Here is a 25,740-nt window from a genome sequence, read left to right as displayed (position 1 = left end):
AGATTATAGTTCAATAAAAAGCAACTAAAAAAAAAAAAAAGTCTCAATTCCCTTCCCTGGCTGGGGTCTGCTTCCAGCCTAGCAGCCCACGGTGGGAGATGTCTGACTCCTCTCCCCATCTTTGCTTCCCTTGCTCCCCCATCTGCTTGGTTTGCTTTGACCTCTGACCCTTCCAAGTTTGAAGATGGGAAGAGGCGCGGTAAGGGACAGGGAAAGCCTTCCCTTCTTTTGTGATACTCCACTAATCAGGTTTTAGTGTGCTTTCTAGACTCAGCAGATGTGTAAAGCTGACCCTTTCTTGTATGGGATGCTTCTGTGGTTCCCTGAAGAGCTCCCATCGTTGAGACCTCACCTGCAGTTCTGGTAATGTTGGCCAGGCCTCTTCCAGCCAGCCGATTACAAGTCCCCGGTTTTTGGCAAACCACTTTACACAGACTTTCTATAGGGGTGTCACTGTCCTTCCAAGGATCCTTGTGAACCTAAGCCCTTTATTTCTACTCCAGGCCAGCCAGCATTTTCTCTGCTGTACCCACACCTTTGCCCTGAAGAATTCTAAGGGTTAACAGCTTTCCTATACAGCCACTCTGTTTTTAGACTTTCCCAGGCACAGGTCTGGTCTCTGTGTCCACCAGCTCCAGGAACAGAGGTCAATTCTTCAAGTGAAAATACCACTGCCCTCCCACTTTATCCAAAGGAACTCTCTCTCCTCTCTTCCTTTATTTATTTTTTTCCTCCTCTCTTCCTTTTAGGTGATACGGTCAGGATTCCAAAATTGGTTTTCACATACTGCCTTCATAAGTTCTGCAGTCTAGAATCTCATTTGGGAACACTCTGCTTTGTTCTCAGCCTTTAGGTGCTTTAGCCAAAAATGCGACAAGTCCTTTGTTATGATCTGCTACAGTACAAAGCAGTATCATTAGTGTTAAATGGTATGTAAAATAAATAAATGAAACCAGGTAAGGGGATATTTTCAATAGGAAGAAGGTGTAAAGTATAAATATCATATCATTCTGCAAAAGGCTTTTTTCACTCATATTTTCTCGATTCATTCATACTGATAGACATAAACCCAGTTGATCCATTTAATAGTAATGAATAGTATTCCATTATTTTTATATATAAATGTCTTAGAATTCTAAAATCGACTCCCCTAATGGATATTTAGGGTACCCCCCACCTAATATTTTTTCCAGTTATAAACACTGCTTGGATGAATTCCTGCCTATGACACATTCAATATTGTCTTCCATCTCTTAACTTTCAACATTTCTGGGTCATTATGCTTAAAATAGCCTATGGTGGCTTTATTTTGCCCCCATCCACCATCCAATCTGAGAATCTCTTGTCTTTTAACAGGCATGCCTAATCCATTTGCATTTATGATGGTTACTGATATAACTGGATACACTTCCTCTTTGCTTCTTTTTCTTTTCCTATCTTTGATTTTAACAGTTTAAGTTTTCTTTGCTCTTGTTCTTCTTTATGGTTTGGAAATGATACACTCTACTGCTATCATTTTAGTGTTCATCCTTTCAATTTTTAAGATGTATGCTCAGTGAAATCTGTATCAGTATCCTCCTTATAAGCCTCTACTGTAGAAACCCCTATTAGAAATATAAACGGCTGTCTGTCCTTCGTGTACCTTAACTGTTCTTTCATCTTTTTCTCTATCTCTCTGTGACACAGTCTAAGTGATTTCCTCACATCGAGCTTCCAATCCACTATTTCTCTCTGTAGCTATAGCCTGTCTACTTTTAACCTATTTAATGTGTTTCTGCGTCAGCAATTTTTTCTTCAGATGACTTAATATTTTCCTCAAAATCTGCCCACTTTCTTTTCATACTATCCTATTCTTTTCTTATACTGTCTAACGTCTTTTCTTTATCACTGTGAAAATTCCCATAAAGATCTCTTTGAGGCTGTACTCTTGTCACCACTTCTTGGGGTAGAAATGCTATTATTTATCTCTGTCTGCTCATTCTCCCTCTGGGAAATGAATTTTCTTGGAGAGTTTGTAATTCTGATTGTGAGTTCATCTTTAATGGAAACTGTTCTCTATGGGAATCTGGTGCCCTAGGTTGTGAGGTGTTCTAACAGGGAAATCTCACATTTGCCTTGGCCAAAGCCTCTGGATTTCTCTGTTTCTATACCAGTTTTTATGCTATTTTTTTTTCAGTTTTGCCCAGAGTATAAATTTAAAACTATGCATAGTAATAAGTGTTGGGTTCTAATTTATTGTAGTTAATTCTTTTCCATCCAAAACCCCTGAGAAGATCACAGTCTTCATGCTGTTTCCTTGGACTAGTGGATGGAATTTTTCAAGTTCATTTTTCACAAACATGGTAGACCTGTTTTGGCTCCCAGCTGCAAGTGGGAATTGTTAGCCTGAGGCCTTATCTGCAGTTCCTATACTGGCCCTAATACCTCATACCCCAAGCATTATAAATGGTTTCATAAAACTGTTTAGCTTCAGCTCCCACTTAAAGCTCAGGGTTTGAATTTCCTCTCTCTTCCTGGCATCTGAGGATTTCTCTTTCTTGCTTTCAAGCTCAGCTCTGTATTAGAGACTTTTCATCAGCATTTCTACATGGTTGGAATGAGGTTAGGGATTCCACATCAGACCACTCCAGTATATGGAAACTATAGAAACCCAAACTCTAGCATGGCATAAAAGGCCTTACATGACTTGGCTCCTGACATCTTTTTCAGCCTCATAATTTGCTCCAGCTATAGAAAACTATTTGAAGCTGCCTAAATGAATTGCAGTATTTCACACCCTCTGCCTGGGATGCTCTTTTTTTTTGCCTCAACCATATGATAAATACCTATTTATATTTTAAGACTCTTTTCAAGCATCCCCTCTTCTGATGCCTTTCTTGACTCTCTCCTACCAAATCTGACCACACTCCCTTTTGGGTCCTCTGTAATGTGGACATACTTTTATTACTGTATCTGCATTTTATGCACATACTTTCTTATAAGGCTGTCTTCCCCTCTGACTATAAGCCATTTGAGGGTATGAACAATCTATTTGTCTCCCTCTCCCCAGTGCACAGTAGGTATAATTGAACAAAGCCATCTCTACCCTTAAGGACTGAAGTCCAGTATAGTTTTCAGATCTGAAATTTTAGGTCAGAAATAGAAAAATCTACAGTCAATTCCAAAACAGAAGAATTCCATATATATCCAAGAAAGTTTCCTTATTTCTGTCCAAATATGGGTCCCAAAACAGGTATTTCAAGTTGTTCTCTGAATTATTTAGAGGAACAAGGGAAGAGGACACAAGGTATCAAAGGGGGAGCTACACAAGTAGTGGAAAGGTTATCACCAGAAAGAAAATGTGCCTTCTCCTATACCATCTGGTCTTAAGTTGTGGATGGCTGGAAAGTCAAGTTTGACAAGTTGGAAACCATCCCACCAGAGGGGGCAGGGGACAATCTATTCGCTGCTCAATCCTACAAAAAGCAGCAAAGGTTTACAGAGCATTCTCAAGTACTAAACCTGAAAGAATTAGCACATCCTAGAATCTTAAAAAAAAAATCTCCGATTGCAACCAACAGAACAAATCACCTTCCCTGAAAGGGAGTAAGAAGAGATTAACCAAATTAACCGTTACCATTCAAATGTATACTACACAAGCTCTATTGGGTCTCACTTTTATTCAATGTGATAAGGCTATGGCAAAATTACTTGTAATAAACCGATAACAGAAGTCCAATGTTCCTAATATTCCAAGATTGTTATACCTCCTCTGCTTGACATTCAGAAATCTCCACTTTCTTAGTTCACCCTAGAGGGGGCAGACAGTGGAACCAGACTGTCTAGTTCCAATCCCAACTCTGCCACTTACAGCTGCATGACCTTGGGCAAGCTACTTAATCTCTCTGTGCCTTAGATTCTTCATCTCTAAAATCTAAATGATAAAAGCATCCATTTCACAGGGCCGTTATTAGAATTTAAAGAGTTAATGCATGCAAAGCACTTAGCACAATTCCTGGCCCATACAAACGGGCTCATAAACGCTGGCGGTAATCATTACTGTCGCTCTCCTCATCACTGGTCCCGGCTCTAGTTTTCCTACACAAGCCTTTCCTTTTCCACACATGAAAACAGGAAATTATTGATCAGTTTTACTGCATGCCAGGCAAAATGCTTAGCCCTTTTGATGTGCATTTATCTATTTAGCTCTCATAATAAATAAAGTTGTTTTGCAATAATATTTGTTAAATAGTTTCCTACCCAGACCCTGCAAAGGCATCCCCAAATAAGAATGATTACTGTTGATTCAATAAATTTTTACCTACAATGTAGCAGGCGCTGCGTTAGGTCTTGGAGCAGAATCAGAACCTAATAAGATACCGTGATCCTCAGGAGTTTATAGTAGACTACAGAAAAGTATAGGTAATCTGATAATTAAAATACAGTGAGGTAAGTGCTACGAGAGATATCTGAACCAAGTACTAAGACAGTATTGAAGAGGGAAGGATTAATTCCCCCCAATGGACCCAGAAAGCACTTCAACATTCACTTATTTAACAAATACTTATTGACCACTTAATATGTGCCAAGCACTGTGACAGGTCCAAGGATACAGAAGTAAATAAAATTCCCAACATCCCTGTATTCATGAAATTTATAATCTAGGATTCACAGGGAAAGTCACACTTGAGTGGGTTCACAAATGAGTAGAGCCGTCTCCATAAAAAGAAAGAGAAAGGTTTTCCAGGAAAAGGGACCAGCATCAAGTCAAATCCCTGGAAACATGAAAGAGAATGATTCATACAGAGACCAATATATGGGGTGTGGCTGGAATACATTCTTGGAAAAGGGGAGCTATAAGGGATGGAATGAGAAGGCTCCCTGGGGTAGAACAGGAAGGGTCTCATATGCCATGCCAAGGCTTTTAGAGTTTTAGTTCATTCGGTCATTCAGAAAAATGCACTGTGATCTTCTATGTACCAAACCCTGTGCAGAGTACTGGGGACACAAAATTCAGTAAGATGTAGTCTTTCAAGAAGCTCAGAGTGTAGTGCGGTAGAGCATTTAAAAAAATACAATATAGCACAAATAAGGGCAATGACAGTGGCATGTTTAAGATACAGGGATGCATGGGATGCCTGGGTGGCTCAGTCGGTTAAGGATCTGCCTTCGGCTCAGGTCATGATCCCAAGGTCCTGGAATCAAGTCCCACATCGGGCTCCCTGCTCAGCGGGGAGCCTGCTTCTCCCTCTGCCTGCTGTTCCCCCTGCTTGTGCTCTCTCTCCCTCTGACAGATAAATAAATAAAATCCTTCAAAAAAAAAAAAAGATACAGGGATGGCTTAGAGAAGGGAGTGATTAGATTGGCTTTCCGTCTGGGGGACAGAAGGGTGATCAGGAAAAGCCTCACAGTAGAGGAGACACTTGAACTAGGTCATGGGGGACAAATAGGAAGTCATAAATTGATGATAACAGCAAACACTTGCACATTACTTAGTATGTGTCAGGTTCTGTTCCAAGCACTTTATATATATTGACTCCCTCAACCTTCATAACTACCTTATAAAATAGATATTATCATTATAGATAAAAACACAGAGAGGTTAAATAACTTGCCCAAGTCACACAAATAATAAGTGGCATGGCTGGGATTTAAACATAGGCAGTTTGGCTCCAGAGTCTGTGTTCTTAATTACCACACTATATTGCCACCAAGCCAAGAGAGTAGGCCATTCCAGGCAAACAGGACAGCATATGCAAAGGTATGGAGGTATGAAACACCACACCATCATGGGGAAATTGTGAGGGGCTGACACTGGATAGAATGTAAACAAGAAGAGCAGCAGGGGATGAGGCAGGCAGGTACCAGCTCACAGAGGGCCTTGGGTGCCATGTAAAGAAATGTCTTCATCGATAGGTAATGAGAAACCACTGAAGGATGAGGCAGGGAAGTGACCTGAGTAAACTGTCTTTTTTATTTCTCTGGCTTAAGTGTGGAAGAGAGAATGAGAGAGGATGCCAAAGGCAGACAGACAAGTTACCAGACCATGGCACTGCTCTAGATGAGAGATTTTTATTTATTTTTTTAAAAAGATTTTATTTATTCATTTGAGACACAGAGATACAGAGAGAGAGAGAGCATGAGCAGGGGGCGAGACAGAGGGAAAGGGAGAAGCAGGCTCCCCGCCAAGCCAGGAGCCCAATGTGGGGCTTGATCCCAGGACCCTGGGATCATGTATAACAGAAGGCAGACACTTAACCATCTGAGCCACCCAGGAACCCCTAGATGAGAGAGTTTTAAATTTAAAGTGGGAGATGTAAGGACAAGGTGGATTTTTAGGAGGCAGAATTGAAAACTGGATATAAGAGTTAAGGATGGTTTCCAAGTTTCTAGTTCCAGTTACTTGGTATATGGATTTAAAAGTACATACAGGAGGGGGCACCTGGGTGGCTCAGTTGGTTAAGTGTCCGACTCTTGATTTCAGCTCAGGTCATGACCTCTGCACTGAGCATGGAGTCTGCTTAAGAGTCTCTCTCTCTCTCCCTCTCCCTCTGCCCCTCCCCTGCTCACACTCATGTGCTCTCTCTAAAAAAGTAAATAAAAATAAGTAAATAAGTAAAGTAAATACAGGAGAATAAAGAACAGGTTTGGAAGAAAAGCTACTGCATTTAAGAGGAATGTTATTCTCTCTACGCCTATTGCTTATTCTGCTTCCATAACCTTCACATGATATATCCTCTTCACACAGGGACTCTCAATTGGGGCATTAAGTGGGGACACAGAGGGGAGAAGAGGCAGGTGGAAGTATATTAGAATCTGGATGTTTGTATATGAGTGTATGAGTAGTTCAATTACTACCCTTCTCTTTTTCTTCCAGTTTGGTATCACAATCCTGCCCACCACCATCTGTCTTTGAGAGTCACTGTTGTATACAACTCCATGAGTACTCTGACAAAACAGAGACCGTTGAAAATTTTGATTATGCACAAAACTCCAAGACCAGAAGAGATTTTTAAAGACCATCTAGAATTCAGCAGATCTCAACCAAGGGCTACCTGGAAATACATGAGGGCAGTTTTGCTTATCACAATGGGAGGTGCTGTTGGCATTTAGTGTCTGAAGGCCAGGAAGCGTCAATGTTCAGTAACTCACAGGACAGTTCCAAATAATGAAGAATTACCTTGCCCCACATGACAACAATGTTCCTTTGAAGAAATACTAATAGGGGTGCCCGGGGGGCTCAGTCAGTTAAGTGCCTGCCTTCAGCTCAGGTTGTGATCCCAGGGTCCTGGAATGGAGCCCCATGGCGGGCTCCCTGCTCAGCAGAGAGTCTGCTTTCCGTCTCCCTCTGCCCCTCCACCCTGGCTCATGCTCTCTCTCTCAAATGAATAAATAAAATCTTAAAAACAAAATACTGATAAAGTTCGACCCCACATTTTACAGATGAGGACAAAGTGAGATCCTAGGTAAGGAAATGATTTGCTAAAGACCACCCGGTTGCACCGGAGGGCGTAGAACTCAGGGCTTCTGTTTATACACCCCTGCACTGCTTTCTAATCTGGGTCTGGTAACCCTGTGGCACATGTAGAAGAGGAGTCCAACTGAGTACATAGGTCAAGTACTCAGAACGCCACCTTGCTATCACAGCCCTGTGCACACCTTCTTTAGCCCCAGATATCATTCTCACCATCAGAGATCTAGGCTCGAAGTACAAGTCTGGCAGTCATCAGCACGGGAAGCCTTAAGATAAATAAGGTTACCCTGGCCAAATACATAAAATATGACAAAGCTCTGGGGAGCACAAATATTAGGAGTCTGGTGGAGGAGGAGAAACCAACAAAGGAAACTGAAAAGACCAGAAATGTAAAATGTCAAGGAGGCAAAGGGAACCAATTACAAATATGTTTGTTTTTAGTGAAATAATTTTTACTTTATCATTAATTGGGTACCCATGCCCATTGACTCATTATTGTCTATCTGGTATTTATTCCTTGCCTCTTCTTTGCGAACAGAAATCAGACATGTAGAGGTTGCAAAGAGTCCATTAACACAGTCTGTTTCCCAGTCTCAACTATAGCTGTGAAGGCCATGTGATACAGCTCTGGCCAATAAGACACGAAAATAGAATATCACCACCCAGCCTTACTGAGTTTGTACAGAGTACACAGAATCGTATTTGATACTTTAACATTCCTAATAGACAAGAAAATCTTGCAAAAAAAATAACTTAGGGGGCTTGTTCTCTCAGCCAGCAAAACATACCATAAGCCAAAGTAATCAGAAGAGTAACAAAAGTGCATGTGGGAATTGATAAATGAAAGTCTGTACAGAGGAGGGAGGAAACAAATTAGGAGTGGTCCGGAACACTCTGGGGAGAAAGCACAGCAAGAAAGAATTCATAGGTCTTCCACAGTAGAACTCCGCACCGCCTTGCTACCACAGTCCATTTCCACATTTTCTCTAGCCCCAGATCCCCTCTCCCTCTCACCTTCAGAGATTCAATCGTGGCCTGCTTGTAAATCTTTCCACCAGGATCTTTCTTCTGAGGACTATTTTGGATTCTAGGCCTTCGAATGACGAATTTATCCATTGCTAGAGGACTGCCAGCTACCTTCACGTGCTTGCAGCGCTTTCTGCTCAAGAAAGAGGGAAGATTCTAAAACGTCATAACAACTGCTGTGATGTGTTCTCCCTAAAGTGACACAATGGACTTCTATTCTGGAAGCATTCCTGAATTATGAGGACTGTTGGGTAGAATTTACAGGAAAGAAAATTTCGTCTTGGAAAAGAAACATCTTCCTAAGAACTGAAACTGTTATACATGATCGGTGTAATTCCTGGGTTAGGAGGTGCCCAACTTTCAGAAGTGCACGCTGTGCAGGGGATTCCAATATTGGGCCAGGCATTGAACCCGGTGACTTCTAAAAGCCTTTTTCAACTTAGGTGAGGTTGAGGCAGGGTTTAGTTCCACTGGGTTCCATGAGGCTCAATATTAACAACCACCCCACCATAATCACAATCCCAAAGGTCCCCCTAGAAACGAGCAACCAACCACCACCTCCAGATCTCAGCGGATCTTCACAACAAGCAGCCATCTCCAGGAACTGCTCGGTGGTCCGAGGACCCCACCACGAACTGTCGCGCCCTGGATCACTGCGCAAAGAGAAAACACCATCTTCCTCTACCCTCAGCACGCAGGACTCAGGAAGGGGAAACTAACAACGGTCTGACGTGAGACCCACCATGAAAAGCAGTCCGGTCAGCAGCTGGACCCTTCCAGAGCACACCCTCTGAGGACCCACGCCTGGGCCGCCGGGGTCAGAATTATATTGACGCTTCCTTACTGGACGGTGGTTTCTCGGACCTCAGAGCGCCTCGGAACCTCCGCAAACCACATTCCCCAGCATGCACTGCAAAGGAGCGGGTGAGGCGCGCCCAGGGCGACTGTAGTTCTCCAAGACCGACTTTCCCGGCCCCACCGTGTGCCGCCGGTCGCAGTGAACTACATGCCCCAGCGTGCCCCGCGGAGGGAAGGAATCAGGGAAGGCCTGTTCGCTCTAACACTCGCGATGATTGGATCCATCTCTTCTTGCCAACCTAGAAGTTCGTAGACCGGGAGGTGGGGCGGGAGGCGGCAGTTTTGGGCGGGTCAGGGCGGAGCTGAGGAGACGGCGGAGGCGGAAGCGGCGGCTTGAGGGGCGGGGAAGGGGCTGGCCCCGGAAGGCGGAGGAAACACTGAAAAGAAAACAGCAACAAGCTGAGCTACGGTGACAGAGGGAAACAAAATGGCGGCGCCGAAGGGGAGCCGCTGGGTCAGGGCCCAGCTGGGGCTCCCGCCGCTGCTGCTGCTGACCATGGCCCTGGCCGGAGGCTCGGGGACCGCTTCGGCTGAAGCGTTTGACTCGATCTTGGGTGATACGGCGTCTTGTCACCGGGCCTGTCAGTTGACCTTCCCCTTGCATACCTACCCCAAGGTAGGGCCCGTCCGAACCGGGCTACGACCCTCCCCTGGCAGCCGATCTCTCCGCTCTCTCGCACTTGTGTCGGCTTGGGAAACTGGGTGTCGAATCTACACCCTACAACCGCTGTCTCCCACCTGTGTAGCTCCTGTTTTCTTCCCTAATTCTACCCGCACCCATCTCCTGCTGTAATTACCGGAAGTTTGTGCTGCATCCACCCTATAATAGGCTGGGGACGCAGAGATGAGCAAGACATGACCCCTTTCCCCTGGCAGTTAGCTGGGCGGCAGGGGAGACGAGCACTCCGATGGGGAGGAGGACATGGATGATTAATGCAGGGTCTTCACTTTCAAGGAGCTTAAGGGATGGTGGGGGGCAGGAGCAGATATGCAAGCCCACAAAAGGTTAGTTCATAACCCATGTTTACTGAGCGCCTCTCTGGGCCGGGAGCTCACAGTATGTTCTGGGAGTCAGACAAGCAGACAATTCCACCTTGGTATGAAATATATTAAGTCAGCCCTAGGAGTTGAGAGACGCAGAGGAAGGGCTTTCCGCCTGTGTTGACTTACTGTGTGCGAGACTGCCACTAGGGCTTGAGGGGGCTTAGAAAAAAAGCAATTAGGTTTCTGCATTCAGAGAACTTACCGTTCAGTGTAGAGTGTAGAAGACAGAGGGAATTCGTGGCGCAGGTACAGAAATGAGACCGCCCCTGGGGGGGTCGGGGTCCCAGTTTACCGAGGGGAGTGACCTTGCTTTCACTTCTCGTCCGCCTGCGGTTGATGCCTTTCCTTTAATTCCATTCTGCTTCTCAAGTTTTTTGTGTGTTTTTTTTTTCCAACTTAAGAACTCTGTTTACTCAACAGTGACTTCCCACCCTTTCCCATATATAATTTGGATATATGCGCCCTTCCCCCCACTGGCTTTTTTCGTAAGAGCTTTTGCTGTTGTTACTGGTTTTTTTCTCCTTGTATTCCTTTCATCTCCTCTGTGCTGTTGGCTTAACCGTGTGGCTAGCCCTCTTTGCTCTCTCAGACTACGAGGTGACCACGAGGAGAGGGCCAGTGAACTTTAGGATGTTCCTTATTGGCAAATGCTTTCAGGTCTTTGAAATGAAAAGCTCTAAATGCTTTCACTTCCCATATGTCTGTTTACTGCAGGATTTTATGTTGCATGGGGTTTATCAATTTTCAAGAAAAAGTGTGGGAGATTGATTATCCTAAAATTTTCAGTCAGACACCAATTTAGCAATTAGGAGAAATGAGAGATTCTGACTTCCAGGTTTAAATCAATGTGTACTGCCCCCCTAAACACATTACTTTCTTCTCTACTTATAAACCTGTTGTCATTAAGAAGGTATAAGGAAACTCACTAAGATTTATTTGGCCTGGCATTGAATGGAGACTTATTTTGTATTCTTTTAGTGTTTTCCTGTGTTTTTTTCCTTTTTTGAGATTTTCCTAGCAAACTTGTAGTATGACCCAGAATGCTGGGAAAATAACTAACTACTCTAAATGTTTCTGGAAATTTCAAGTACTTTTATAACATCCACTATTTAACAGTTTTTAACAATTGATGTGATGTCTGTAAGTCATTTTTGCTTATTTATTAAAGCTGTTCTCACCAGGAACTCAGTCATTTGGTTCCCTGTATGTTAGAGGGACTTAAAATTTATTAACTGTCTACTCTTTGTTAGTTTGATGGGAGATTTATACCCATTATCCCTAATTGTCATAACCATGCAAAGTAGGATTTTACAGTTGAGGCTCTGAAAGGTTAAGTGACTTGCCTAAGGTCACATAGCTAAGAAGTAGTGAAGTGGTAGGAATTCAGTCCTAAAACTGGCTACAGTGTGCTGCCTTCTATTAATAAAGTTATATGAAAAATATTTAATTTACTTATTTCACTGATTTCTGTTGGCCCTCTGAATTACTGTGCTTTGCAGTTCAGGAAAAAGCATTGTGTGTTACAGGAAATTAGATGAATTAAGAAGCTCACATAGCCTTTCAGTCTGGTATTTGCAACTGGAAGATAGAAATCTCATTTTAATGACTTTTTCGAATTAATTATTTGTTGCAAGAAAGTAGAATATCTGTTTGTAAGTAGTTATTTTAAAATTCCAGTATAGTTACCATTTAACTTTCCTCAAAAATGCAGTTGCATAATTTGTCTGGATTCAAATACAAGAGACGTATGTTATGTTAACAGCAAAGCTAATTAGAGCCAACCTGGTCATTTTTAAGGAGTGGGCTCTAGAACCGTACAAGCCTGAGTTCCATTCCCAGCTCCACTTTTACTCTATGTGTATCTTTGCTGATTGCTTAACTTCTCGCGACTTCATTTTGTCAACTGTAAAAAAAAAAAAAAAAACGCCTCACACCTTACAGAGCTGGTGTGAGGATTAAAGATAATGTATGTGGCACTCTTAGCACATAAAACCAGTTTGGTACATATAGTATCTGAATAATGGTGCTGAATAATGAGAATAGTTAGCTTGACTTCCTCTGGGAAAGAAAATGCATATATTCTATAAATAGTATCATTGGTGCTGAATAATGAGAATAGTTAGCTTGACTTAGCTCTGGGAAAGAAAATGCATATATTCTATAAATAGTATCATTGAGGTCCCTTCTGATTATTTAGCTGGCATTCAATTTGGTGGGAAGCACCATTTCCTTGTGCTCTAAATCAGAGGAGATACATTTCAGATAAGCTTGCCACTCATTTGAGATACATAGAGCAGGAAATACTTAGGATAATAATATTATCTAGTACATGAAACACTTAGTTGGAATAAGGATATGATTCTTAATGGCTACCAATTGAGCCCCTACTCTGTGCTGGACATTGTATAATACCTTAAGTGTTAGCGTGGTGTCTGGTACTTTGTGGGTGCTCATTAAATATATTATTACTATGCCGATTTATTAGCTCTTATAGCATAATATTCATGATATTGTGGACATAAAATGTATAATCCTCATCATAGTCAAGATTGACATAAGAGTATTGTCCCCATCTTACAACCAAGGAAACTGAGACTGAGAGAGATTGTCACTTGCCCAAGGTTGTACAGAACAAGTGGTGGGGCTGAGCTTCAAAGCAGGACTGATTCCTGGACCTAGGCTCTTTGCAGCATGCCGTACTCTCTTTTGATAACGAGACTGGAGGGCTTTATTGGCTTGGTTTAAGAAAAGAAAACCTACCTGAAAACGAAATGGCATGCAATATAGCTCATATTAACGAGCTCAAGCTTCCTCTGTGCGGTATAAGGAGATATGTGATGCTCCAAATACATAAGAGAATTCTTCCACTGTTTTACAAAGCTGCAAAAGCTACTCAGGTATGAAATTTATCTTAATTGTTAAAATTCTTTCAGTTTCACCTTAACAATAAATGCAACTAGAACTGAGGTCCAAAAACACTCTAGCTTCAAAATTATATGTAACACTTGTTTAATGTCAGGCTGCAGCCATCTCTTCTAAATGGGTGTTGCTGCTGCATACATCTTACTAATCCTTCTGCTGGAAAGAAATGCATACTTTTCTCTTCCATTGATTGCTAACTGGTATATGCACATGCTGTTTGCTTCCTTATTAGGTGCCCGCCAATTTGTACACAGTGGATCACACAGTAAGTTGAGGGGGCTCCCCCAAGTGTACTGGTTTGTGTCCAATACTGTATGTACTTCATCTAACAAAAACCTGTTGAAGACATTGTTATTGGTCTTATTAAGCAGTTAACATTTCCCCATAATGAAGAATCGACCCTATCCTGAGCTCCCTTAGATAGACAATGATGCCTGTAACTATTGTTTTCTGTTTTAAAAAAATATATTATTGTGATTAACACTACTACCATTTATTGAGCACCATCTGTGTCCCAGGCACTATACCAGGAATAGCTATGTTACAGCATTATTGAGAGGTTTGGAGATAATTTATAGCTATTATCTGCTTTTCTGATAAGAAAACTGAGATTTAGATTGGTAAAGTAATGTGCAGCGTCACTCACCTGAACGATTTTAATCCAGGTCTGGCTGATTCCAGAGGCCTTTCCCATACGCCACACTTGGTCTTGTTTGTGTTTTTAGTTAAAGTAAGCCAAGTTTAAAAGCGCCTTTCATGTAAGCGTTTTTATAGATGTATGCCTCACTTTGTGGGGGCCTTTATGGCACTGTTTGCCATGTGAAGCTAGTCATTTTTTTCCTGAGAAGCCTGATGATTTGTATAAATATTTATGTGGCAGAGGTATGCCATTCATCCTAAGATACTTGCTTATTCATTTCTACCTCTGTTAAAGGTTCTAATTATGTCACTGTTATTTTTATTTTCAAATTTTTCCAACAAAATGTAACCTTGGAATATGGGAAAAGGGTATAGTTTTTTTTTGCTTGTTTGTTTTTGTTTTTGTTTTTACCCACTAGGCTTCTTTCTTGGGTATCACTTTTAAAATAAGAAACTAAACCTCTTTACATGGCAGAGGTCTTGGGTATTACCTGGCTCCTATCATATTTCTTTCTTTCTAAAAGTTATAATAAACCCTACTAACTTTGTTTTCTTTTTGACCTTTTTTCCCCCTGAGGGAAAAATACTGTTTTTTTTTTTTTTTTTTTTTTTGGTAATCCTCCTTCTTCTTGAACTCCCTAGGAAGAGGAGTTGTACGCATGTCAGAGAGGTTGCAGGCTGTTTTCAATTTGTCAATTTGTGGATGATGGAATTGATTTAAATCGGACCAAAATGGAATGTGAATCTGGTAAGATGCTATGCTAACAGTGTATAACATTGTGGTTTTTGGGGGGTTGTGTTATGCTCCTTACATGTTTTCCTCAGAAAATGACAAGCATATTGTTTAAACTGATTTCTAGTGTATTTTAATTATTATGAGGTTTGAGTGTTATCAGCTGCTGCCAGAAATTTCATGGACTATCAATTTCATCTCTAGGTTTCCCCTCTATAGGAAAGTAGAGCATTCCTTTGAAACCTTTCCTGAGCCAAAATGGCATAAAGCAAAGAAGCAATTACCATTAATTTACATGGAAAAATTTTTGAGTGCTCTCAGGCCCCAAAAATAACCTCTCCTAGGCCTTTCTGATATCTTAGAACACATCTTGCGAAGAGGCACAACAAAAATCAAGATAAAACACAGATGCTCACAGACACAGTCCAAAGCTCTGGTGGCTGGATGCGGAGCAGCGTTCCCCAGGGAGGAGCTTGGCGGCGCCTCTCTTGCTGCTCGAGAGCGCGTGCTGCCTCTGTAATGGCTCGCTGCAAAACAAATGCTGAACTTCGTTTTCGCTTTCTTTTTCATAAAAGCATGAATCCTCTTTGGATTTCTTTTGGTTAGCAAAAATAGGTATGAGCTCCTGAAAAGTGGGGGCTACTCCTGTTTGTTGAGACAGTGTTGATTTTGTACTGTGGATAGGACACCTTTGTGTAACCAAGCATTCAGTTTAAATGCAGTAGTAATTACCCTTCTCATAATTCATCACTACCTTTTCAATGGATAGTATAATTTTCCTAAGCTTTTCAATCATAGGCCAGTTGATTTAGCTCAAGTTTTTTTTCACTGAATCAGGCCTTTGACTCACTATTCAATAGTGTATTCTTTGTGGGTTATGCTGATAAAAGAAGTAACCAGAATCTGTCATCTCTTAAATCACTGTTCTTACCTTTTGCTGAAAGAGATGTGGTTAATAAAAGAACCCTGTAATCAAGACAAAATTGACATTTAACTTTTCAAAGAAACTATAATGGAATTTTCTCCATTCATTACATTATACTGTTTATTCAGTGTAGCAGGAGGTACCTTTTTCCACATCACTATGCCATGATTCCTGTCTAGTCTCCTTGATTTCATGACCTTATTTTTTATGGCTCAGTCTCCTAACTGGCCATCTGTATATGTGCATAATGCTGTTCAATTTATTATCTAGCACCTTTGAGAAGTATATTACAAATACGTGACTGGGTCGGAAAGAAAAATAGAATTGTTACAGTGGTAAAGTGTTATATATCACAAGAAAGAACTAGCTCTAGTGAACTAAATGAAGAAGGTGTGTACCCATCTCAACTTTGGAATCCTGCTGTAGAACATTTTCTAAGTTCAGTTTCTCTGAATTTAGGGTGTTAAACTGATTGTTTTATTTTTCTTTGCCATGGGAATACCCTTGAGTCTCAGCAGAGTGATCCAATTCTTAACGTAATGTCACACATTTGTGTAAATCACTAAAATACATTGTTCAACTCCATGAAGTATGGCATTTCCATTTTAAGCATATAGAAATCAACAATTAGAGAGGTTAAACAGCATGGCCCAGGACACATACACAGCCAAATGTGTATAGAGCCAAAACTTCAGGATGCCAGACCATGTTTTTTCCACTTTGCAAACCTTAGCGGTGAGGATCCCCTTATTATGAATGTCATCATCTAGCCTGAGCCTGAGTGTGTAATCAGTAGATTTATACTGGAAACATCTGACGTGTGGGAGGTAGAAGATATGGGGTTTATTAAGATAATACATTTGCTACTATTATCAAATTTTGAAAATTCATATTGATGAAATGCTTTTTAAGTAAAATTTTTTTTATAAAACACCAAATCCCTTCTTTTCTATCCTTCCCCTTTTTCTTTCCTTCCCTTTTTCTCCTTTCCTTCGTCTCTTTTTCTTTTTCTTTGTAATTTGACTGTTTTTCTCTTACAGCATGTACAGAAGCATATTCCCAATCTGATGAGCAATATGCTTGCCATCTTGGTTGCCAGAATCAGCTGCCATTCGCTGAACTGAGACAAGAACAAGTATGAAACAAATACTGCCTTTCAGAATTGCCTGCTTAAATTGCACTGACTTGTATTGAAATGTTTATCGCCCACTAGATACTGTTTTAGTGTTATATTTTATAATTAGTTTTCAGCAAACAAATTATATGTTTGCAAATAGAAAAGTCAATTGCATAATTACTTTTGTATAATGCTTTACTGTTAAAAGTTACATTCATATCCATAATCTCTTTCGTTTTTTTTCTCTCGGTCCAGTGATGAATTTATTTTTATCCCCATTTTGCATATGGAAAAACTGAGGCTCAGAGAAGCAGATAGTTGAGAGTCATTTTTCTTCACCCCAACTGCCATTGCCTTAACTTAGATCGTCATTCCTTTCTCATCTGTATTACTAAACTTGCAAACTATTTTTCCACTTCACCCCCTTCTAGTCCATCCTTTAGTATGTGTTCAGATATTTATTTTCTAAATGGAAATCTTATCATGTCATTCTCCTGTCTTATATATGCTTCAGGACCCCCTCCCCCCCAATTATGTACCGGGTTAAGTCCAAACTGCTTATCGTGGCCTGGCTCCTGATTACCTCTCTTAGGCCATCTCTTTTCCCTACCCCTCATACTTTATACTCCAAACATACTGGATAAAGTTTATTAATTTTATTAACTTTTGCATAGAAAGTACAGCTACATGGTATAGAACTCAGAAGGTAAAAAGAATATGTAGTGAAAAATCTCCTACCCCTGTATCTCCTAGCCGTTCAGTTTTCCTCTTAAATGTAGCCAGGGTTACCAACACAGACATATTTTATGCATGTACAAGGATATATATATATTCCTTCTTTTTTAAAATACAAGTATACATAAAGAATGTCTACTTATTCTGTTTTTCATTGTACAATCCATTGTGTGGGTGTATCATAATTTATTTAAGCAATCTCTTATTTGGACATGTTGGTTGTTTCTAATCTTTTTCACTTATAAGTGATGTTGCATACTTTGCACATTTACATCTATAGAATAAAATCATAGTAGAATTGCTTAGCAAGAGGTATCTGTATTTTAATTTTGAGAAGTAGAGCAAAATTGCCCTCTGTGGAATTTGTACCAGTTTTTAAAATTGAGATATAATTCACATACTATAAAATTCACCCTTGTGAAGTATTCAATTCAGTAGTTGTTAGTATGTTCACAAAGTTGTGCAACCATCATCACTATCTAATTCCAAGCATTCTTATCACCCCAAAAAGAAATCCCATACCCACTTCTTTCCTTCTTCCCCAAATCCCGACAACGTATCACTTTTAATATATTTTAAATTTGTGTTGGTCTTACTATGAGTAATGTTAAACATGTTTTCTAATTTTTAAGAGCCATTTTTTTCTCTTAGTTGTATACATACTGAGTTGTTCTTAATTTTTATATGATGAGTTAATTCATGGTTTTGTTCCTTCTACTCCCCATCCTTCTGTTGAATCCCCTTGATTCAGGGCAGGTATCATTTCTTTTGTGAAGCCTTCTTAACCCCTTCACATCTTGGTTTGGGTTAGATGCCTTTCTCCATACCACACGTATTACCCTGTTTTTAACCTCTGTCCTATATAGATTACACAGTTTAAGCACAGGTATATGTTGATGAATAAAATACACATGGTCCCTGATCTGCTAAAATTTATAATCTCAGTGAATACTTGTTTGCTGAATTAATCAATGAAAAATTTCACAGCTATTAGTGGGAAAATTGGATCATGAATATAGATCTTTTGATTCTACAAACTGATCTCTTACTCCATAATGCCTCTCTTTTGAAATATAGTAGAACCAAAGCCATCCCTAGAGTGCAGCAAATGGTATCCCATACTTGTGCTCTAGAGGGGCATGCTGCTGCTAAATCAGTGAAAAAGTCAGAATTTGGGGGACATGGTACCCATTAATGTTAAAATCGGTAGTTTACTATATATATTCAGCCCATAGGTATTCCCCTCACCCTGCCCTGCTATCAGATGTCTCACATTTTATGCATATATTCTTTTGGTTGACTTTTTTCCCTTCCCCTTTTCCACTGATGTTCATTATAGCATGATGTATTTACATAAAAGCGTTAAAGATGAGAATGGTAGAATTTGTCCTTCCCCCTTCTACCTCTTGAGACCTTGCTAATCCTTATTTAATCAAATCTTAAGATTCTTCACAATTTTGGGTCTGATTCAAAAGCCTGTTACTCTGATAGAGGTAATAGTAGTTTATATGTGTGTTTGGTGGCAAATTAAAGTAGCCCGGGATCTTAAACTTTATCACAGTTCATCTGCATAGGAAACTAGGAGTTTAATGCTAGTTATTATGGTAGAATCACTTAACTTTTTATTCCCTGTCCCTAGATTTGGGGAATCTTGATTAAGTTTGCTCTCAAATATACATATATAAAAATAATAGATTTCTCATGATTTACCTTTTTTTTTTAAAGCTCATGTCCCTGATGCCAAAAATGCATCTACTCTTCCCTCTAACTCTGGTAAGGTCATTCTGGAGTGACATGATGGACTCTGCTCAGAGCTTCATAACCTCTTCATGGACTTTTTATCTTCAAGCTGATGATGGAAAAATAGTTATATTCCAGGTAATAACTGTACTTCATAAATTCATCTAAATACCAACAATAGTAAGTGTACATGTCTTAAATGAGTGTCTTGGCATAGAGCCATATACATCATCAAGTAATAATTCCTGATTTGGCCTACATTAAACATTGGGCATCAAGACACAGTGAGACTTCCCTCTGCCCATCAGAAGCCTATCTCAAGCCCACTGGTCCTTCTAACAAGAACTCTGAGTCTTCTAAATTTTATAGTGGTTAAATTGATAAAATGAAACCTCTAGATATGAGAAATAAGAGTAATGAATATACTTTGAATATAAATAATGGTATGAATATATATATCACATATGGATATTGAAGAAGAGCAGTATGACATAATTTTTTGTTTTTTGTAGTGCTTTTCTTCATAACTCTTGTAAGAGCTTATTGAAGAAGCATATTGCCTCCTAGAGAAGTAACTTCTCCTACCTCATTATTGACCATGTGATGTGATGATAATAACTGCTTTTCTTGAAGATTCTTATGTACTAGGCATTCACATGTGTTATCTCAAATCTTTAAACACCTTCATGAGGTTGTATTATCCCTATTTCATTGATAAGGAAACCGAGAGTCTAACTTTTTAAGGTCACCCTGCCAGTAAGTAACAGAATTGGGCTTCAGACTCAGGTTATTTTCATTCCCAGGCTTATATCCCACCCTACCATGCTATCTTCCTTTTAATTTGGTAGTTAAATTCCTCAAATGTACCACAAACTATGTTGTGGCACTTTCTCTCAGGTAATAATTAAAGTAAACCTTTTAATTATTATTGCTAATAGAATGGCTCACTGTAAGGCTAGTATGTGGCACTATCCTGAGTCTTAGGTCGTCTATACATAATGTGGTAATAAGTAAAACACAGAAGGAATTTTTTCTCTTTAAATACGTGAGTAATTTCTATGTCCTAAAGCTAATTAGCTTAAAGCTTAAGTTGAATCTCAGAGTGGAGCCCTCATTCATTCCTGATTAGATGTGAAATGAGCTTTGTTTCTCTCTTTGTATTAACTTCTGTGTAACTAGACGGGAGAAACCCCTGCTCCAGAGGATCTGTGCTATATGGAGGATGTAGAGCATGGAGTATTTAGCTATAATGTATGAATTACTCATACTTAGGGAAAAATGGAATGTTTCAGATGAGAAAAATAGAGATAATAGATGTTTAGCCCAAAATTTTGGCAGTCCACTAAGTTATTCTTGATCAACTAGAATTAGAATTCATTTTTGCAGGGTATGATATTTAATGCAGTCTGTTGTAATTTGTCCCTGCTTTTTAATTTATTTTTAATGTTGTCAGAAAGTTAAACTGACTAAATACTTGATGATGCCAGAAATCTGTCTGTTTCTTTGCAAGGCACTGGATCTGATGTTTAGGAAGTGCAATTAAAATATATTGTGGCTAATGTGTTTTATTTTTTATACCAAACTTCTGTTACTTTTTCTCAATTTGAGTGTTTATACAGATGATGTGTTATAGAACTTGTTACTGAGAAAAGTGTAAGAAGTAGAAATGGCTTAATTGCTTTCATTATCATTTTAGTCTAAGCCAGAAATCCAGTATGCACCACAGTTGGAGCAGGAGCCTACAAATTTGAAAGAATCGTCGCTAAGCAAAATGTCCTGTAAGTTTTATTTCCAGTAGCTTGGGATAACAACATTAGCAAATCTGGTTGTGGTCTGGAATTGGTTGTATGATTGTTCTTACACTAAAATAAAGTGAACAAATAATTTCTAAACGGTGGTTCTCAAACTTTAGAGTGCATTAGGATCTGGAGAGCTTGTTAAAACAGATTTCTGATCCCTACTTCCAAAGTTTCCAATTTACTAGACCTAGGATAGGACCTGAGAATTTGTATTTCTAACAAGTTCCCAGATTTTGTTGATACTGTTGGTTAGGGGATCACACTTTGAGAATCAATATTCTAAAGACATGTAGCTTGCTTTGAAGGATATTTTGACTATGAACTAAAGAAGTATTCTGATATTTCTGATACGCTAACCGAATAGTGAAACTATACCAAAAGTGTGAGTTCTTGTTCTATTTTTATTTCCATGCTAGAAATAAATTTTAACTTCTGGAATGTAAAACATCAACCTAAAGCTGAGCTTACCTTTTAAAATGTACTAGTTTGTACCTTATTTTAGATACTGATTTAATTAACTTTCTAATTATCTTGTAATTAGATAGAATTAAACAGAATATAATTAAACAGAAAGCAATGTCAACAAGAATTTGAAAATAAAATAGGAAATCCATAATGTGGTAGAATATTCATTTGGTTTTTAACATGCCAGAGGAACTTGCATTCCTTATCAGTGTATCAGATTACACTTATAAAAGCAACTGGGTATCTGTACAGTCTATATATCTAGGAGTAGTTTTGAGACTAGCTTTTGGGATATAGGATATCATAAATTGTACCTTGTTATTTCAGCAGATCTGCAAATGAGAAGTTCACAAACACATAGGAACTATCTTGAAGATGGAGAAAGTGATGGCTTTTTAAGATGTCTGTCTCTGTATGTATTCCTGTTTATTTATATGTATCGGTGATAAAATCTGGCTTGTATCAGACAGATGCATTCCTTTTTATTATTTTAAAATTATATTAGCTGCTCAAAAATTTAAAAAAAATTGTTTACCTTTTTCCTACCAACTTGTACTTTGGATATTTTAGTTTGTTTAAAAGGTAATACACATACTACTGTAATAAAACCCAAGCAGGTAGTTTTTTTCACGATACAGAAGCATTCTTGTTCTTGTTAAGATTCCCTGATTTATGTTAAGATTTGTGCTTCTCCAGACATTTAAATTAAGCTTTAAAGTATGTCTGAATGGTTTGGGGTTGGATTTTTGTTTTTATCTACATGACAGCACGTGAGGCTAGGGAGAGTAGATAAGGGGTATAGATTAAGGAGAGCTTTGTATTCTATGCTAAGGAGTGTCAACTCTATGCCAAGAAACCTTAAAGATGGCAGGGGAAAGTGGGCACGCAGGATATCAATATCAAGCCTTCTGAGAGTGAGGGGCGCTTTATTAAAATATGTATGCTTCTCCTCCTCCAAAAAGTTCTGATATGAGCTCTCCTCCTATAGCGCCCCCCTGCAAAAAAAGAAGAAAGAGAAAGGCAGTGGCCCATAGCACTTACTGTAATTATCTACTGTGTCAGATACCAGGCCAAGCATTTGAGTAGAAGTGGTAAACAAATGCTTGCCCTCACAGTGTGTATACTGTAGTGGGCTGTTCTGTCTCAAGTGTAACATTACGGTAGTCCAAACTGCCTGCTTCCTATAATTTCTTCCAATAAAATAGTTTCTTGACAGGTTTTGTCAGGTATCAGCAGGGTTATTTTGGCACCTAAAAATTAATTCCTTTTACCAAACAAAGGCTTTAAAGACTGGGTAAGAAAAATGAGGATTTAACTTTAAATTTTCCCTTCCTTTCATTTCTAAACCTGCTTTTGACCTTGGCAGAATATGGGCATAATTTTTCTCTCTCTGATATTTAGGATTTTTGTTGCAGTTTGATGGTCTTATGAAACCTAAGTAATCACTTAATCTTAAGTCACAGTTTATTCTCAATACTGTCCTACCTGGCAGCTTACTGGTGACTTATACCCTTTAGCATTTTGTCATTATATTTTATGTTCTTTTAAATCTAACATTTTAAAAGTAATTTGGTAAATGTTTAATTCAGGAAATAACTTTTTAACTAGAGCTTTAATGCCTAGAAGTTTCTGTGCACAAACATGAATTATAATAGTATTCTACATTTTAATAAAAAATAACTTTTTTTCTCAATGCTTTTTCCCTTCAGTGAGCTCATTTGACTCTTAGAACAGTACCCTGTGATAAGTAGGTGGGTCAGAGGTGAATTACCCACCCCTAAGATTATGTATCCACTATGTTAAAGTTCAAACCTAGCTTTTTTTAATTCTGCAACTTCTACTCATCCTGTTCTGCCATAGGTGTCTGTTTCCTAGAGGGTCATGAGTGTTTCATGATGGCATGCAAGATCACCTAGCCAGTCAATGGGATCTGGTCTTTTGACTCTTAACTGCAGTGCTTTTTATTGTACTGCCTAGCTCTTGTTGGAGGTACCCTTAGCTTCCAGAATGGAAATTGAGGTGAACTCATTTTTTCACTTGCCATTTCTTTTTGGAGAGTCTGTTATGTGCCAGGAACTGTTTCAGGGACTTGGGACCTAAAGAAAGATGTTCAGTCTCTGCCTCTGTGGAGTTCCCAGGTCTAGCATGGTAGAGACAAACGTGCAAACAATGAACAAGCAATGATGATTGCTATATATCATACATACCTCTCATATACATAGTACAAGGAGTATACCTTCAAAGGGAGGATTGACAGAGGACATAGAAATAAGTCTTAAATAATGAGCAGAGATTTTTGCTAGTTGTAACAGATTTCTTTAATTTTTTTTTCAGCTATGCTGGCTTCCTACTAAATATATAAAGTATATTAATATGTATGGAGAGTCAGGAGAATCAGAGACCAAACTGGGTAGACAGGAACTAGATAGGAGCAGGAAAGTAATCAAATCTAAGTATTGGGAAGAGGCGTCTATGTGAAGGATAGAAGATCAGGTTGGAGAGCTTGGTAAATCCTGCAAGCAGTTATGAACTAGGGTGATGGACAAGGGGAACAAGACATAATGGAGATAGTTGAGAATCTGTAGGATTGTTTTTTTGTGGAAGTGGAAGAAGCAGATGGACTCTAAAATGAGCCCCAGTTTTCTGGCTTAAGTTGTTATTGGAATCCAGATATCAAATAAATCCTTCTTATTTCATGGAAGGAAATTCCTTAGTACTCGGGTTAGGGCTGGAATATGTAAAGTGGGTATTTTTTCATTAAAAATAGTTTTTACTCTGTTATCTTTCTGAATTGGAATACTTAAAACAAAACATCATATAGGCGTTCCCTGCTTTTAGATGCAGTGCATTTTCCAATGTCCACCTCTTTTGCTGGGAGACAATGACTGTGCATACCTTTTCCTTAGCATGTTCAAGTGTTGGCAAACCATCAAGTGAATGGGTTATGGTGGTAAGTATAGACATTTTATCAGGCAGTATTAGATGAGCACAGATGTGAAAATCAGACTACCTACAGGAATTATCACAGTTTTTTAGAACTGGATTATTAAATATTTAAAAATAGCTTGACTTTTTCCTATTTTTTGACTCTTAATCTATAGTTTGGCAAACAATAGGTCAATTATGGGAAAAACATCAGTTGCTAATCCTTGTAACTGGCCGAATTTATCATATTTTAAATGTAAGAAAAAAACAACTATCTCTTTACTAAGATATATGCTATAATGGGTACAAAATGCCTCATAATAGATGTGCTCTTGTAAATTGAAATATAAGTAAATTGTGGCAAATTAATTATTGGAAGTATTCTAGGGAAGCTAACTTCTAGAAGCCTGTTGTGCATCTTTTTATAAAATAAATGATCATTTCATAATGTACCTGTTCTATACCTTAAATCTTTGAGATACTGGGTTTTCTGAAAGCAAGTATCACTATAGTGCCTTGCAAAATAATGTATGACATATGAATAGCAGCATATAATTTATAGAACACTTTGATTTGCATTATCTCATTTAGTAATTAAAAAAGACCTTTGACAGTAATTTGCTTTAATTTTATATATTTAGCAAAAAGCCAGTATATCTGATTTTTTTCAATTATAGAAGTGATAGCCATATTCCAGAAACTTGAGAAATGGAGGACCCTAATATAAAAGCTATTATAATATTTCCTTCACTGGGTACATTTTTAAAATAGTTTTAAAGGTAGTACCCATGAAGTTTTATTTGTATTATTAAACTAAGTGTGTAAGGTTGATTGTCTTTCATTATTAAGAATCTGTTTTTTATATTATGAAATTTTAACATGACTGACTTGTTTTTTAGTAACTCTGGGTGGATTTTAACCACGACTCTTGTCCTCTCGGTGATGGTGTTGCTCTGGATCTGTTGTGCGACCGTCGCTACGGCTGTGGAGCAGTATGTTCCCTCTGAGGTAAATTTAATCCAAGCCCTTTGGCCATTTGAACGCTGAGCCATGTGATTTACCATTTTAAATGCTTGTTTGTTAACTAGAAAAACAAGGCCTCTCTACTAATGGAACGAGAGAAAATGAGGTGGTTTTAATCCCACATGGAAATGGCAGGTTTGTAGCACGAGAATCACTGTCCCCAGTTTTCTGTGACACTAACTACCGGAGTGCCGTGTAAGTTGGCTGGTTTGAGTAAGGGGTCTCTCTCTCTCCCCTGGTTTTCTGAGCCTAAAAAGAACCTGTTGGCACCAGTTTCTAAGATGATCTGTAAGAAGAAAGACTTGTAGAACTACTTAAAATTTTAATTGCCACAAA

General features: G+C 39.0%; 2 protein-coding genes across 11 annotated transcripts in view; one reads left to right on the top strand and one right to left on the bottom strand.

Moving 5' to 3' along the window:
- Positions 1-9,375, bottom strand: part of TCEANC2 (transcription elongation factor A N-terminal and central domain containing 2) — a 33,525-nt gene extending 24,150 nt beyond the window's left edge. The window contains exons 1-3 of one of the 5 annotated variants that reach the window (XM_027607639.2): positions 9,222-9,373; positions 9,032-9,132; positions 8,468-8,612 (exon numbers count right to left, since the gene is read on the bottom strand). In XM_027607639.2, the coding sequence (XP_027463440.1) occupies positions 8,468-8,569 (102 nt within the window). In that variant the 5' untranslated portion in view covers positions 8,570-8,612; positions 9,032-9,132; positions 9,222-9,373. Of the gene's footprint in view, positions 1-8,467; positions 8,613-9,031; positions 9,133-9,221 lie in introns of all 5 variants that reach the window. The other 4 variants (XM_027607635.2, XM_027607633.2, XM_027607640.1 and 1 more) reach the window with 4 other exon arrangements.
- A 121-nt stretch (positions 9,376-9,496) lies between these two features.
- TMEM59 (transmembrane protein 59) overlaps positions 9,497-25,740 on the top strand; it is a 30,754-nt gene continuing 14,510 nt past the window's right edge. The window contains exons 1-8 of one of the 6 annotated variants that reach the window (XM_027607623.2): positions 9,594-9,953; positions 13,536-13,568; positions 14,585-14,690; positions 16,641-16,735; positions 19,178-19,330; positions 20,889-20,970; positions 21,787-21,868; positions 25,281-25,389. In XM_027607623.2, coding sequence (XP_027463424.1) covers positions 9,765-9,953; positions 13,536-13,568; positions 14,585-14,690; positions 16,641-16,735; positions 19,178-19,330; positions 20,889-20,970; positions 21,787-21,868; positions 25,281-25,389 — 849 coding nt within the window. In that variant the 5' untranslated portion in view covers positions 9,594-9,764. Of the gene's footprint in view, positions 9,954-13,535; positions 13,569-14,584; positions 14,691-16,640; positions 16,742-19,177; positions 19,331-20,888; positions 20,971-21,783; positions 21,893-24,372; positions 24,458-25,280; positions 25,390-25,740 lie in introns of those variants that run through there. The other 5 variants (XM_027607621.2, XM_027607630.1, XM_027607628.2 and 2 more) reach the window with 5 other exon arrangements.

Source organism: Zalophus californianus, chromosome 4 (genome assembly GCF_009762305.2).
Source record: "Zalophus californianus isolate mZalCal1 chromosome 4, mZalCal1.pri.v2, whole genome shotgun sequence".
NCBI classification, from domain to species: Eukaryota; Metazoa; Chordata; class Mammalia; order Carnivora; family Otariidae; genus Zalophus; species Zalophus californianus.
This window is presented reverse-complemented; position numbering and strand designations above follow the sequence as displayed.